The 14,673-nt window shown below is 45.4% G+C and overlaps 1 protein-coding gene across 1 annotated transcript in view; it reads right to left on the bottom strand.

Moving 5' to 3' along the window:
* Positions 1 to 14,415, bottom strand: part of kmt2a (lysine (K)-specific methyltransferase 2A) — a 38,985-nt gene extending 24,570 nt beyond the window's left edge. Inside the window, exons 1-4 of the mRNA XM_056373223.1 lie at positions 14,143 to 14,415; positions 5,055 to 5,127; positions 1,639 to 4,922; positions 829 to 1,006 (exon numbers count right to left, since the gene is read on the bottom strand). Coding sequence (XP_056229198.1) covers positions 829 to 1,006; positions 1,639 to 4,922; positions 5,055 to 5,127; positions 14,143 to 14,388 — 3,781 coding nt within the window. The 5' untranslated portion in view covers positions 14,389 to 14,415. The remainder of the gene's footprint in view (positions 1 to 828; positions 1,007 to 1,638; positions 4,923 to 5,054; positions 5,128 to 14,142) is intronic.
* Positions 14,416 to 14,673: the final 258 nt, after the last annotated feature.

The following is a 14,673-nucleotide window of genomic DNA, read 5'->3' as shown; positions in this document are numbered from 1 at the left end:
CATTGAAAATCTTTTAGCCATGGTCAGAAAAAGCACAGCAAAAACGCATACTGTTGCTAAGCACACTTAAGGACACAAAAAACTCAGCTGATTCAGCCAATAATTTAGGAAATATAAAAAATTTGACTAAGTAGCTTTTTAAAAGAATGACATCTATTGCATTAAAATGACAGCACTTCAGTGTCTATACAACATATTATTTAACAAGTGCTTCTAGGATGCACTCTTTCCATTGCACAATTAACTGCTCAGGATTTGGCTAAATCTAAACTAAACAAATTAAACCAGGTCTTTTTATGGTATCTCTTAGCTCTGTGAACAATAGTCCTCAGGTTGTGTTTGAATAGAAAGAAACACAGTCATTTCAAATAGATTCCAATAAATCCTCACACATAAAATGCCAGATGTCCAGGAGCTTGTCTTAGACAGATGTGCAGATTAAATGACCAGGCAAACAAATAACTGAGATTATACTGCAAACTCTTGATACATCACTGACATCAGGTTCTCTAGCCTCACAAAAATCCACATGTTGGAACATGACATGAAACCAGTCAAAATAACAGGAACAGGGCAGCCAAACTCTTGTTCCATCACCACTTCACTGTGGATTTGTCTGTGCTTGTGATTAGTCTGTCATCACTGCATGCTGCAGAACTTTTCCAGGACTCACACAGATGTTGTGTTATAAATAAGAAACGCTCAACTCTGACTATTAGTCAGTCAGTGTGTTTTACATAGAATTTTGAACTGAATAATAATAAATAGCAAAAAAACAGCAAGTGATCCACAAGTGAGTCAATGACAGTTTTGTTGAGCGTGCCTCACCGTCATTCCCCATGGAAGATAGGATCTTCTCTCTCTCCTCCCAGGGCAAGGCACTAAGTGTGGGCATATCATCAGGGAACACTGCCCGATTACGGCCAAGAGCCACAGCTGCACGACGACACACATGCTTGATGCGTGGACCCCGGACTGAGGTCTCTGATGAGTCACTCTCTTGACCCTGCTCACAAGCACACATGGTCACACCACACAAAGTGAAACATATATTTGAAAAGCTTCATAGTAATGAAAAATACACAGACAATCATACACCACCACTACAATGCAAAAATGCTGGCATTTTAATATGTTACCTATGTCCTTAGGATGTAACATTTCATTTGTTGTGAATGTTTCAGTGAACCAAACAAAACTCTTATCTATGAGCAATGTACAATAATGATGAAGATGGTGATGATGAGGTGGTAGAGGAGGGGGGTTTGGGTTGAGTTCAGCTGGAACGGTTGAAAATGTGCAATGACTGCCTATAACCATCTAATCTTTAGATTAACAGTGGAAGAACAGATGAGTATATTCTGTTCAGAGGGTAATACTTTCAAAAGCAAAGTCAGTGCAGCATTCTGCATAATGTATGAAGCGAACAGAATTCCCCTTAAGTAACATCCTCTGTGGGACTTTCCTATTATCAAGTTTCAGTTTGAGTACAAACACAGATTTTCTATTTATAGCAAATATTACTTGCATCATGTCAAACTCACTTGCTTGTGGCTATATAATGAGAATGAGAAAAACAGAGAAGCTTTTTGTTCAAGAGACACAATAACTATGAAGGCGACGAACAGAAAAACTGACCTGGACCTTGGTCTGGTCCGCAGGCTTCAGCTTACTCTTCTTTATCTCAAAGAGCTGGGCTTTGGCCTTTTTCAGTAGTCCCACTACCCGCTTGTCAGTTACTGGCTGTTTCTCTGCTTGTGCCAACATTGATCCAAGAGAAGAGACAGGGAGTTGTTGTCTGCCTGGCTGTCCTTGAAGGCTTGCTGTCTGCTGGCCTGGAGCACTTTGTTTCTCCTTCTCCTTTTCCCCATCCTCCATCTCTGCTCCTTTCTCAGAGGGTCTGCCTTTCTTAGGTAAACGTCCTTTAGCAATGGACATGGGAATAGTGGAATGGAGCCCACGCACCTCTGAGGAGGCAGTGTCAGAAACCATGTCAACCGAGGTTGATTTTTTTCTCCCTGGAGCCTTTTTAGGAGCAAGAGAAAGAGCATCTTCTGAGTCCCTCCCGTCCTTCCTCCCTTCCTTCTTATTCTCCTTCTCTTTCTCTCGGTTTTTCTCTGAATCTCTTTCTTTTTCCTTTGCAGCAGGTTCCTGGGGAGCTGGTAAGCTTTTTTCTTTACCTCCTTTCCCAGCTCCTCGCCCTGTGTCCTGGGCACTGGAAGGAAAGAGAGGGAAAAGTGGGGAAGAAGTGGATGATGTGGTTGACATAGGAGGTGGGTTTACAGCAGCCCCTCTCCTGCTTTCAGGTGTCCCTTGTGAGGCCAGACCCATGGAGAAGGTGCTGAAAGAAGCAGGAGTTAAGGCACTAGTGGCTAGTGGACTTGCAGAGACCCCTGGCAAAGAGCTGGGGTTACTACTGGAGACAGAGCCTGTCAGCACAGACATCTCAGAGGAGCCTTTCCCCACAGATATCTGGCCTCCAATTTGGCTGCTGCGTCTGGTCATTGAGTGGGAAGGAGACCGTGGATGGCCACGTAGTGTTCCAGCGATCAGTCGTTTCCTGCGCCGCGATATTCTGCTGGAGCTAGAGGATGTCTGGTGTGGGGAAAGAGAGCCGGGGGCGCTCCCAGAAGATGACTGCAGGGTAACAGACTCAAATATCCGAGAGTGGGCCTCGCTGGGTGTAAAGCGTGGAGCACGAAGCAATGGGCTTCGCTTCTGGAGTGGTGCATCAAAACGGGATGAAGAGGGATGTTGGTGGTGGGTATGTGGATGAAGAGGGGCAAATAGACGAGTTCCTGTTCCTGCTCCACTACCTGGTGCAGGGAATGCCACAGGAGCCGCTCCCCCTGCTCCGCTAACACTTTGGGGCAACAGCCCCACATCTTCAGCTGTGAGGGGGGGAGGACGGAAGTTGTCAAATATGGGCTTACGGATGAGGCCCTCCTTGGCATATTTAGCAGAGGAAAAGTACTGCTGCTGCTCAGGGTGGGACAAAGACGTCCAGCGGAAGGTGGGCTCTCTTAGAATTGAGCGGCTTCGTTTGTCTGACAAGCTAGACAGCACTGACGATCCAGACAGAAATTGAGGGATGGGATGAGGCATCCAGGGTGACTGCGGGTGGTGTTCACTGATAGCAGCTGTATTGGAGGAGGCTGACTGGGGAGGCTGTGGAGGTGTGAGGAGAGGGGGAGGGGGAGGTGAAGAAGAGGAGGAAGCTGTAGATGAAGCTTGCTGGGAATTTACGTGTGTAGACGAGGACATTAGCACTCCTGTTGGTGGGCTGATGATAGGCTTTTTAGGCCCAGTGTTGAGAGTCTCTCTCACCCTCTGGCTCTGACTTCCCCGGCCGACCCCCTGTCCTCTCCGGCCGCGTCGACTCCTCTCTGCCAAGACATGCTCAGGCTCTGGCTCAGAAGGAGGGGAAGGAGGCCGCGAGCTGTGCAACAGGTTGCCCTCCCTCTCTCCTTGCGAGGACGGAGAGTGATCCTCTGGCTCTGACAAAGCCTGTGTGGCCTCAGAAGCCTGGGAGTCACATGATGAGTCATCCAAGCTTGGGCTGCTCGACCTGGAAGACTCTGCAGAGGAGGAATGCTGCGACACAGCACTTGAGCCGCAAGAGGCTGCGCTACTGCTAAATCGCCCGTTGGTGGCATTGTTGGTGTTGCTGTTGAGCAGACTGGCAGCTGTTGATGGAACAGTTGGGATAGGGGCAGGAGGTGGAGGTGGGGGGAGGGAGTCAATTGGAGCAGTGGTACCAGTGCTAGTAACTGCAGCAGTAGAGGAAACCAGCACAGGAGAGGGGGAAGAGGTGGTAGAGGTGAGTTGGGCAGATGTAGAGACAGATGAGGGGGTTGTTTCTAACCGTGGCATCTTCATATGGGGTGGCGGGGGTCCAAAGCTTCCCTCATCTTCAATGAATCGCTTGGGGGTTTTGATGATGCGAAGGGAGACAGTGCTGACCACAGGCATGATGAACTGCCTGATGTTCTTCAGTTGGGTCTTCCTGATGCCAGCTTCAATGGTTCCTGCCCCACTACTCCCAATGGCTACAGCTTCTTTCTCCATTCGCTTCTGCGCTCCTTTCTTAGCACGCTGCAGCAGCTGTTTAGCGATGGTTGCATCAGTGCGTTTAGAAGGGGGGACAATTCTAACAGGCTTTCTATGGCGAGGGCTTTTTCTGAGGCCTACTGTCCTGCCTGGCTTGGAGGGAGATGGGGAGGCAGGTGGATTGGAAGAGTCCTGGTCCTCAGCTCCATCCACATTCCTCAGCATGGACTGCTGGGGAATGTGTGGTTCTGTGCCTCGGTCCCCCCCTCTGCTCCTAAAGGCCTTGTGTTTCCCTTCCCCACATTCAATGGAGGTAGACAGCTGTGCAGCAGCAGCTGCTGCCTCAGCTTTAAGCCGCTCAGCTGAGGGCGGTCGCCCACGTCTGCGTCGGGGTACACCAGGCAAAGTCTTGAGCCGTGACTTGAGAGGGGTGAGTTTAGTCTCTCTCAGCCTCTTCAGGTTGGCAACTTTGGATTCACCCCGCCCACCTTTGGGAAGCTTAGCCTCACTCTCATGAGGCTGAGCAGAGCCCAGTGGCGTCCTCTTGGCGCCCTTTCTATCCTTATCCTCTTCTGTGTCTATGCCCAACTCAGACCCGACCTGCCTACTGTCATCTCCTGCTGTATGGCTGCCTGTACTCCAGGCTTTCTTGCTAGTTGAAGATGGGGGTCGACCTCTTCTCTTTTCCCCGGTGCCAGGTGGCCTCCCAGGCAGCCTTTTCACCTTCTCAGCTGGCCTTTCCGGGCCCTCAGGTTTCGCCTGTGTGGGAGAGGGAATTGTGGAGGGGGAAGGTAGACTTGCAGCAGCTTTCTGGGCAGTAAGGGCCCGTGGGGGTCGGCCTCTGGGCTTCTTCTCCTGTATGGGTGGGCCCACTGAAAACCAGCGAACAAAACAGAGGACATTTAGTTAGCATGGTATAGTATCAGATATGGATAACCTGTATAGGCATAGGAGTCTCGAGACAACTGTAAGGGCCCTGCCCGGCCAGTAGTGAGTTACTTTACCTGAAGAGGTTGTTGAAGGGCTCTGTACTCTTTTCGGCTCAACAACGGTTCCAAATCCTCCAAATGCTTCTTCCTACAAAAAAAAAAACAAAAAACAAATAAATCTTTTGTGACCGTACAATTTATGTAATGCTAAAATACAGCAAAGAAGCAATGGTTGGTTAACAGGTCAAATTTACAGCATCCATCATGCTACATAATTGTCAGCTGGCCTAGATGCGCAACACTTGAGTCAGTGTTGAAGTTTGACTCAGATGAAGACCAGGGCTTCAAGGCTATAATGAAGTGCTCAATCTCACTTTCGCCTGCTGGCTTGCTGTGGTCCTCTCATGTTTCTCTGAGTTTTGGGAGGACATGCCTGCAGTTGGAGAAGGCTCAAACCACCACAGACAGTTTGCATTGCAAACATCCAAATCCTACAGGGTAACTAACACATTGCACTAAGTTCCTGCTCCTTGAAGCAACTTTAAAATTCTAAGGTGGTTTGTCATACATATACAGCTGGAGAGACAGCCAGGACAAAGACACACTAAAAAAAAAAGGGGCTATAGCCATGCAAGCAGCCCTGTGAGGCTGTAATGTACATTACACAGCTTCCATTCTTTACACATGAGAGTCGGGTAGTGTGACTTGATAGGCGCACCAGAGAAAAGGCCATGCTGTTACCTAAATGTAAAGGATGACCATTTCAGAACATCTCAGATAGAGCTTATCAGACACGGCTCTACATTAAAAGGCATCAAAGACATTTCATCTAATTCATTCATCAAATAGTTGGCAAAGTATTAAGAAAAGACATTTTTGACTGGATATGCTAGACCAATAATTAAAGTATTGAATTTTTCCACATCTCACAATGTACCTTCCTGTTGAGTCCTATTCTTCCATTGAAATACATGGAGTTCAAGGTTTTCCTCCTGAATATGTCTCTATGTAAATGGCCACTTAGGTGTTATTACCTTAGAGCAAGTGTGATAACACATATTGAAGGGATACCAACAAAGACTCCTTACCTATTTGCAAGACACTTGGTCTAAAGATGTATTGAAAAGCTTTTGAAAACATAATCTGATAGATCAAACAGACTATAATGGATGAAGTGCTGTGTTCTTGTCCAACAAAAACATACTATATTCCAGGAACAAATGCAAGCAAATTTATTGCAAGTTGAATTTGATATTTCACTTCCTGAATCACTTAGTTAAATGTGTTTTAATCTTCTCCATGACTTAATTTTGATGGTGGTGGTTTCAGAAAGGCAAATGTAATACACTGTAAGAACAGACATTAATCTTTCCTCTCATGCCTCAGTAGAGCCTTGAGATGTGCAACGGCAAAATCATCAGAGGATGATTAACATCTTCAGGATCCTGTGTGTGCCACTACTTCTTGCAATCAGTGTGTGTGGTTAAGAGTGGAGGTGAGTATGTCATTTCATCATGTTTATTTATAGCAGCGTGCAGGGATGCAGTTGAGGTCTTGTTGGCCCAGTTTGTAGAGCAGCTGCTATCCAAGTGTAGTCCAAGTGTGTGCACACGACTACATGCAAACTGATTTGCACCAGCCAAGAGTTACACACATCACAATGTGAATAACTGATACCTAAATGTGTCTGAAACACACCCACTGTGAAATCTAATTAAAAGATTTCAAAACCAGGAACATATACTACAAAACTCTCTTTCATCTGTTCCACATATAAACAAACAACAATAACAGACAGTCAATACTGCTGTTTATCCTGGCAGGCAATACTAATGTGGGCATCCTTCACTCCTCATAGTGTATTCGAGCATCTTTTTCTGTGTACGCTTCTCTCTCCATTTTCAGTCTGTCTCCTCACAGTAAAACCAGCATCCTCTCCTCTCTGTGCAAGCTGCTGCTCTAGGTTGGTGTTGTTGCAGAGCTGAGGGGGGCGGAGTACCAACGGATGGCTCTGACTCGCTGTGATAGTGCAAGTAGCAGTCAATGACATCACAGCACGCTTTTGTAGAGGCAAGTGCATAGAGGTTCATGATGCACATGCACACTCGTTCATGTGCACACGTACCTCCTGATTTTGAAAGCCACACAAACACCTCACACATGGACACATTTATAGAGAGAGAAAAAAACACACCCCCTGCGCGTGAACTGCACAGCAAGATGTAAACAAGCAGAACACAGAAGTGAGGTTGCGGGGGAGGGGAGCACGGGCAAGGCAAGAAAGCACACCAGAGTGAAGAAAGGAGGAGGGCTGTGGGAGGAGGGAGAGGAGGAGAGAAAAAAGAGACAAGGAAGCAGCATCTTGACCACATGCACCATCAACAACAGAGGGAGCGCAGCCGTCTCCTGGGAGCAGAGGATGAAAGAGGTTTGGGGTTTCAACATGCTCATGCAGAAGCTTGCCAAATCCCAATCTAAACAGGCCTCCCACACACGACAAGGCACCCCTTTCCTCCCCCTTATTCCTGCTCTCTGCCATGCTCCCAAACACATATTCAGTCACTCACTCACTGCTCGCTCACTCGCTTCCCGCCCACTGGCTGCCGAGCACCGAGCAGCAGCGTGTCAAACACAAGGCTCACCATGAGCGCAATAGTAGGGCAGGCACAGGGAGGTAACTTCAAGAAGTAAACAAACACTGTAGTAGACTAGCGAGGTGAGGTTCATGTATTGCCTTGCCTTGCAACATGCAAGGGATGAAAAGGTTACTAAAAAGAGTTTCCTTTTTCTCTTTCCATTTTATCTCCTCAGCTGAAGAGTGCACAAGAACGTTTTTGAACACAACTGTTCAAGTTTTTCATCTTTGCTGGCTTCTTCTATCGCTGTCACCATGAAATCCTGAGCAGTTTGACTTCCTGCTGGTCTGTCACATCTCATGTAAATGATCAACACACAAATGACTTGTTATGAAATCACTGGATAGAGAAAAGAAAACTGATATGTATCATTGCGGAAGCAACATTATTATTTTCAGGAGGGGCAGGGGACAGTCCCTGACAGTTATGAGACGGATGTTAATTTGGTTTGAGTTATACTTCTCAGACTGAGAAAGCTAATGGGACTTTTACTGTCTTTCAAGACAGCATTTAGGAGAAATCACAATGATTCCAGACAATGGGTTTAGATGTAGATTAGGGACCAGTTTCCTGGGCATAGTATAAAGCAGGCTTTAATCTAGAAAAGTATTTCCTTGACTATGAAATCCCAGACTATGTCAAACATAGATTGATGTTAGCTACCTAGGTTAGCCTTCATTACTTAGAGTTGTGCACGCAGCTTTAGCATGCAGGTGCTTATAAAAGCTGTATTGCATCACAAGAAGCCCATAACATTTCAAAATTCTTATTGTGGTCAGTCGACCGATCCCCTATAAATTATCTTTACTTGATATGCTATTTGAAATAGCTATTTATATTCACATTAATAGCACTGCAAAAAGTGAGGGTGTGTATGTTGGGAGGGGTGTACAAAAGCTCAAAGTAGAAGCTAGTTCTAACAGTTGTAAAACATTCTTTTCCCTAACCTATAAGAAGTGATTTTAGACATATGAAGACATAGGTACTCAGGTTCTAATACATTATGTTTTTTCAAAATGGTCCAACTTTTGCATACTTCTGCATTACCACTACAGCTGACACTGACACTGAAAGGTATTACTTTTCACTCTACATGTTAAGCTGAAGTTGTAACCATTTAACCAAACGCATGTTGCAAGTGGTAATATAATACAGTTGAACCCTTTGACACTTACCACTTCATACAAAACGATGTTTATGTGTTGATTTGACAACCATTTTCATGATTCAGTGTTAAAATAAACATTCATACTCCCTAAGTTTATGCTGGGGGAAAGCAAAGAACACAGTTGAAAGAAATGCAGTTGAATTTTGCATTTAACTAGGGAAGACAGTGGATAACAAAGTGCAGTATATATATATTTTTTATGACCATTTAGTTTTTCTTAAGACAGATACAAAGGACATTACCACAAAGTGGTAACGTGCCAAGCTTGATTGAAACCCCAGATACTGCTGGTATGTGGCAAGATCCTCATCTCAGCTACCTAATTGTCTCACACCGTTACACATTACTCTCTTACATACTTAGATGAGTGAAACATTAAAACTAGAGACCATCAGGGATCACACAAGCCCTGATGTGATCCAATGCCCATCAACATGTTGATGTTCTGAACCATGAGTACTCAGTGGTCATTACTACATTTTTACTACATTACTACATGACTACTCAGTAGTCATTAAAAGTACTCAGTGCTTATGAATTTGGCCTTCATTTTGATCTCATCTACACACCTATAAAGATTTGTGACTGCACGTTGCATTGTTGTGATGCTATCTCTGACAGAAATCTATCCACAGTCAGACAGACTAGTAAACACCTGCAGAAGTACTCAAAACCGCCTCTGTGGTAGTTCCCACTATAGTAGTTGTCTCCAGGACCACATTGTGCCATGATCTCACACACACACAGACACACACAGACACTCACAGACACACACACACACACACACACACACACACACAGTCAAGGCTGGTAATAAGCTTAAATCTGTTAATCATCAACATTAAAAGCACACCTGCTTACAAATACAAGTATTAGAGCCATAGTGACCAGGCAATCATTGTTTGACACCCAAGTAACACAAGTTTAAAGTCAGAAGTTATCCACTTTAAAATAGGAAAACAGCAGAATGAGTAAAGAGAAGGATAAGAATGTGGTTCAGACTGAGGGGAAGGATGTCAAATAGATGTTTAATTTTACAGGTTAAGACTCTCAGTCACTTTGATGCTCTTAAGAAGTCATCTCTCCCTACTATTCTGAGAAAAAAAGAAAAAAAAAAACATTTTCTTGACACATTCCAGGAAGCTCTTGGATTTACTGTACAGTCACTATGCCTCATCCCTTCCTGGAATGTAAATTGGTGATGGGCTTATACTCCTATATGCCCTTCTGATGACACATCTCTTCTACAAGGCCACAGAGGAATTCAAATAATTGTGCCGACAGATATTATTAATTATAAAAAGTAGCAAATATGAATAATATCAGAGTACATTTAAGTTTAAGATATACTCTTAGTCACTGCTTACAGCATTTCCTTCACCAAAGTGAATTGCACTGTGGTGGTACTGTTTTGTGACCCCTGTCAGCCCCAAGCAAAAGGTGGACATTTGTTTTTTCAAGTGTCCAAACACTAAGTGCAACTGTTTCACATTTGCTCGACAACAACTCAAACCAAACACTTTCCAGGACAAGATGCCTCCTCTTCCTACAACTCACACGTAAGGAGATGAAGACAGCCAATGGACAAAGACAAACAGACTGATTGGCACGTGTGCATGGTGTCTCTCTTGCTCTAACGAACACATACACACACACACACACATTAACACTCAAACAGGCTGGCAGGCACCGACAGACACGCACCCCCTCCTACCCACCAAAGCAGGCAGCGTGAATTGAAGTTCTAATCAAAATAAAGACAAAGAAGACACGCCTACTCCTGAGTGCAATAAGGGACATAAAGTATGAGGGACACCCCTACCCCTACCACCACACACACAAAGAGCAAGAAAGACGACACAATTGCCGCCTTTCTCCCAGTCAGGCAACTCCTAAAGCAGAGGTGAAAGCTCCTTGCCCGCCTGCTGTAGCAGAATAAAGCCATGGATGGGAGGGTCTGTGACTAATTCTCCTCCCAGCGTTGTCCCATTGAGAGGAGGGGGGTCGCCCCACACTCTTTGATATCCCTGCCTGCGCTCTTTCAGCCGCGCGCACTTTGTGAGAGCTAGAATAAAAGCAGACACAAAGCTTCCTGCTCCAATCCACACGCTGTCTCGGGGATGGGTAAGCGGGTGGGGGGTGGTGGAGGGTGTGGGGGGGGTTATCTTCCATTTAAATAGGCCAAACACCTGCTGGACTGCAACCCCTTCCGCTCAAGCACACCATTTCTCTCAAACCACTGAGGCAAAGGGACATTTGGGTTGATACATCTATTCAGCTGCACTTTTGTATGAATGATTAAACATTGGTAATAATATGTGAGTGGAATAGATGCAGCAGAAGGCAAGATATAATGGACCAAGAACAAAAGCGAAAATGATGCACGCTTAGGTGGACAGTGGGGTTGAGGTTGAGGGGGTGAGGGTGATAAGGTCACACAATTACAAAAAAGTCAACATTGACTGCACTCAGCACCAAAACAAGAAACGGCAATTTGGCTGGATCAAGAAAATGAATTCCCTACACACAAAAAGCTAACAAATGCCTTCATTTGGACAGCAACAGCCGACAAGCACCCTTTTGAGCCACCCCAATAATCCATTCCAAAGTGGCAGCTGTCAGAAGAAAAGTTGCTCTGCCTCTCAGACGGGGTTGTGTGTGTCTGAAGTGGATTTGGGTTTTTTCTGCCTGGATGGAGGAAGGAGGGGTGGCCAAGTGTCCGGCTGGCACTCTGTTCAGGGTCGCCCTTGTGAGCTCAGCAGGCTGCAGTGAGCCTGAACAATCCTGCCCAGGTCTGACCCGACAGACACTATACTGTTTCTCATTGAAATCACCATGCTGTGTCTGCATCTTCCATAGGTTTCAGATTCCATGGGGATTTAATGGTCCAGCCTGTCTCCACACATCCCAAATACTGCTATACTCTCATTCACTGGAATAAGGAAAGAAGGGGCTCCTTATTACTTCTAACACCATTGGCTTATAAGGATGACATTACACATAAAATAAATGTTTCTCCAGAATATCATAAGCTGTGATGTAAAGCACAAATGTCACAATCACTATGCTGTGTCTGCAATTTTTATATAATTTAAGTTGCACTAGGATTTTATGGTCCAGTCTGCCTCTACACATCCCACTATTATACTCTCACCATTGTCAGTCTATCAGAGTAGGGGTGGGGGAGCTCAAAAAGCTTAAAAAGCCATTTGAACATGAAAATTATATTTGAAGTCACATTGGCATTGGTTTAAAGTGCAAAAATCAATTAAATCATCATGCTTTGAACAAATCTTCCTTATAATTTAATTTCCACAGGTATTTCATGGTCCAGTCTGTCTCTACAAATCCAAACCCTGCTACACCCTCAATTATTGTCAGACTTTAGGACTAAGGGGTAAGAAGGACTCCAAGTTCTTTTAGAAACAATTTGCTCACAAAGATGTTATTTCAAATAAAATTCACATATCTTCAGGATATCATGTAAATCAGTTAATATTTTTCCAATATTCTACAAATTCTGACTGCCATACTATAATAATAGCTTTTACAATCTCCCAAACATCATCAATATTGTGTGTAAAAATCCAAGCATATTACGAGTTCGCTAAAAAAAACCATAGCTAAAAGCCTAAATAGTATATATGCAAATGCCGCTGTGCTTCAACCAAATAAGACTAGAAGCACTAGAGCAAGTGGTAAACATCCCCACACAGTGTACTCCCACTGCAATGAACGCATGCTGCTCATCATGAAGAAGGAAGATGGTAGTTCGCTAAGGCGAACACACCCCCACATCACACGGTCCGTCAAGAAGGGGCTCGTTGTTATTGTAGCCAGCCCTGCATGCGCACTGTCACTAGCAAGTCCCATTTCCCTGATAAAACCAAACGAATTTAGACAACAAACCCCATCGATATACTCTTCATAGCACTTCAAAACTGAAGAGAGAGATTTTGAACGTCTAGTTCTGCCCTGGACTTCATCTCCGAGCATTATAAACCCGATATTATTTTGGTACTAGCTACGTAGTGGCTGTGTAGAGAAGGGGAAAACATGTCCACCTCCCATTTTCCTATGCATCAGCAATAGCCCCAGTGGCTAGCGTGGCGTAGTGCGTAGCATGGTAGCTGCCCTAGCTTAACACTAAAACAGCAATTGAAATTATTTAGTTTTGTGTGTGAGCTCTGCCAACTTTAGCTACAATGCTTTAACCCGCTGCCTGGCAATATGCTGGCCGGAGGTGAACATAACAACCTCCCGAGTAAACCTGCAACTTTAACACCTCTTACGACGGGAGAGATAATGGTGTAGTTTTAGCTGTGAGGTGTAGACAGCTAGCCTGCGAGCTAACCAATCAGCTATGTTAGCCGAGCCTGGCTGGAAGGTTGACACCTCACTGCTAACAGTCAGCCCCTGAGCTCATGTTGTAAATAGTAAGTTATTTAGCTTGCAAAGATCATCTAATAGAGTTTTAGAAGCAAGTGACGTAAATAATGAACAGCCCTTTTCTCAGAGACGATGCAGACGGACGCTAAGTTCACGTTAGCTAGTTACATACCACAATTGTGTACTCTCGGCTCCTTCAAGTTGACATGTCTTGTTTTCAAACACATTACACGCTATCTTGAATGTCCCGGGTTATTACACTGCGAGGACACATCGTTATGATACACGCAGATGGTTACATACTATTGTACTGTACAATAATCATATTAACGCTAATACGGGACGATAACTTTTGCTGTGCGTTGATGTAACGTAAATTTGAAGGCTTCATATCAAGCTAGTGTCAAGTAGCTAACTAGTAAACCAGTTGTAACGGCTTAGATACACAGGCTACGGTTAGTCACTAAATATGCCATTGTATGTGCTGTGTGTTATCTGTGCGGTGTGTTATAATTACCAAGACAACGCCAGGATTTCTCTAGTGTTTTGGTCGGGCTAGCAGACTAACGTTAGCACCAGTTCATCCAAACTGTGTGGATGTAGCCCGTCCTCTCACACTCCACTGAGGAGCAAACTTTCTGTCCAGTAGAACTATTGAGACCATAAATCTGATAACCATCAGGCGTTTGTGTTGTTTCTAACTAAAGTTAGCGTTATAACGCGTCACTGTGGACTTTAAGGCCACACAACCAACTCAAAGTTAACTGAGCATCCTGGCAATGACAAGTTTGCTCACAGCCCCACTGAGCGTTAGGGAGAGGAAAAGATGGTCAACGGCTGGGCAGAGAGTAACCGTTAGCTCTTAATTTGGAACGTGAGAAACGGCTCTCTGAGAGAACCGAGCCCTGCAGCGGTCCAGACGATGCTCCCGGGCTACCGTCAGACTGCTCCTGTCCTGTCCTGTGCTTACCTCCCCGCTGCTCGAGTCGCTCGATTCCCCCAAAACATCCCGAAATTTCTGCAGGTTGCTCCCGATAACCGAGGAGACCTGTAGTGCAGCATCAAACCCGGGTCCGAGCCCAGCTGCGTTGGGGTGGGCTCCCGAGACACTCCGCAGAGAGGCAGTAACCCTGATTCGGCCCGCTCTCCTCCCGGTACCGGAGTTGCTGCTCCCTCCGGGCCGAGCGGGGAACCGCCACCGACAGCTGTGCGCCATTTTACACTCTGCCTGTCTGCCCTGCGATCAGAGATACCTCGGTGGGCGGAACCCTAACCCAGCACTCCACATAAACAACCTCTACCACAGCGCTCCGCTCTCACTGGCCGACACATCGTTATGCATGTTGCGGGGCGGAACTGAAGAAACCCCGACAATGCATTTTCTCAGCGGCCCTATTCAGGCTCTGCATGGCTGAATCTAAATCAGGTTCAGGGGCTTTGCCCGGGAAATGAGCTTCGCACTTGAATCACAAGAAAGGATAAGACCGTTAGCTCGCAGTGC

Source organism: Seriola aureovittata, chromosome 4, assembly GCF_021018895.1.
Source record: "Seriola aureovittata isolate HTS-2021-v1 ecotype China chromosome 4, ASM2101889v1, whole genome shotgun sequence".
NCBI lineage: Eukaryota > Metazoa > Chordata > Actinopteri > Carangiformes > Carangidae > Seriola > Seriola aureovittata.
Note: the sequence above shows the minus strand (reverse complement) of the source record. Positions and strands in the feature narration are given on the sequence as shown.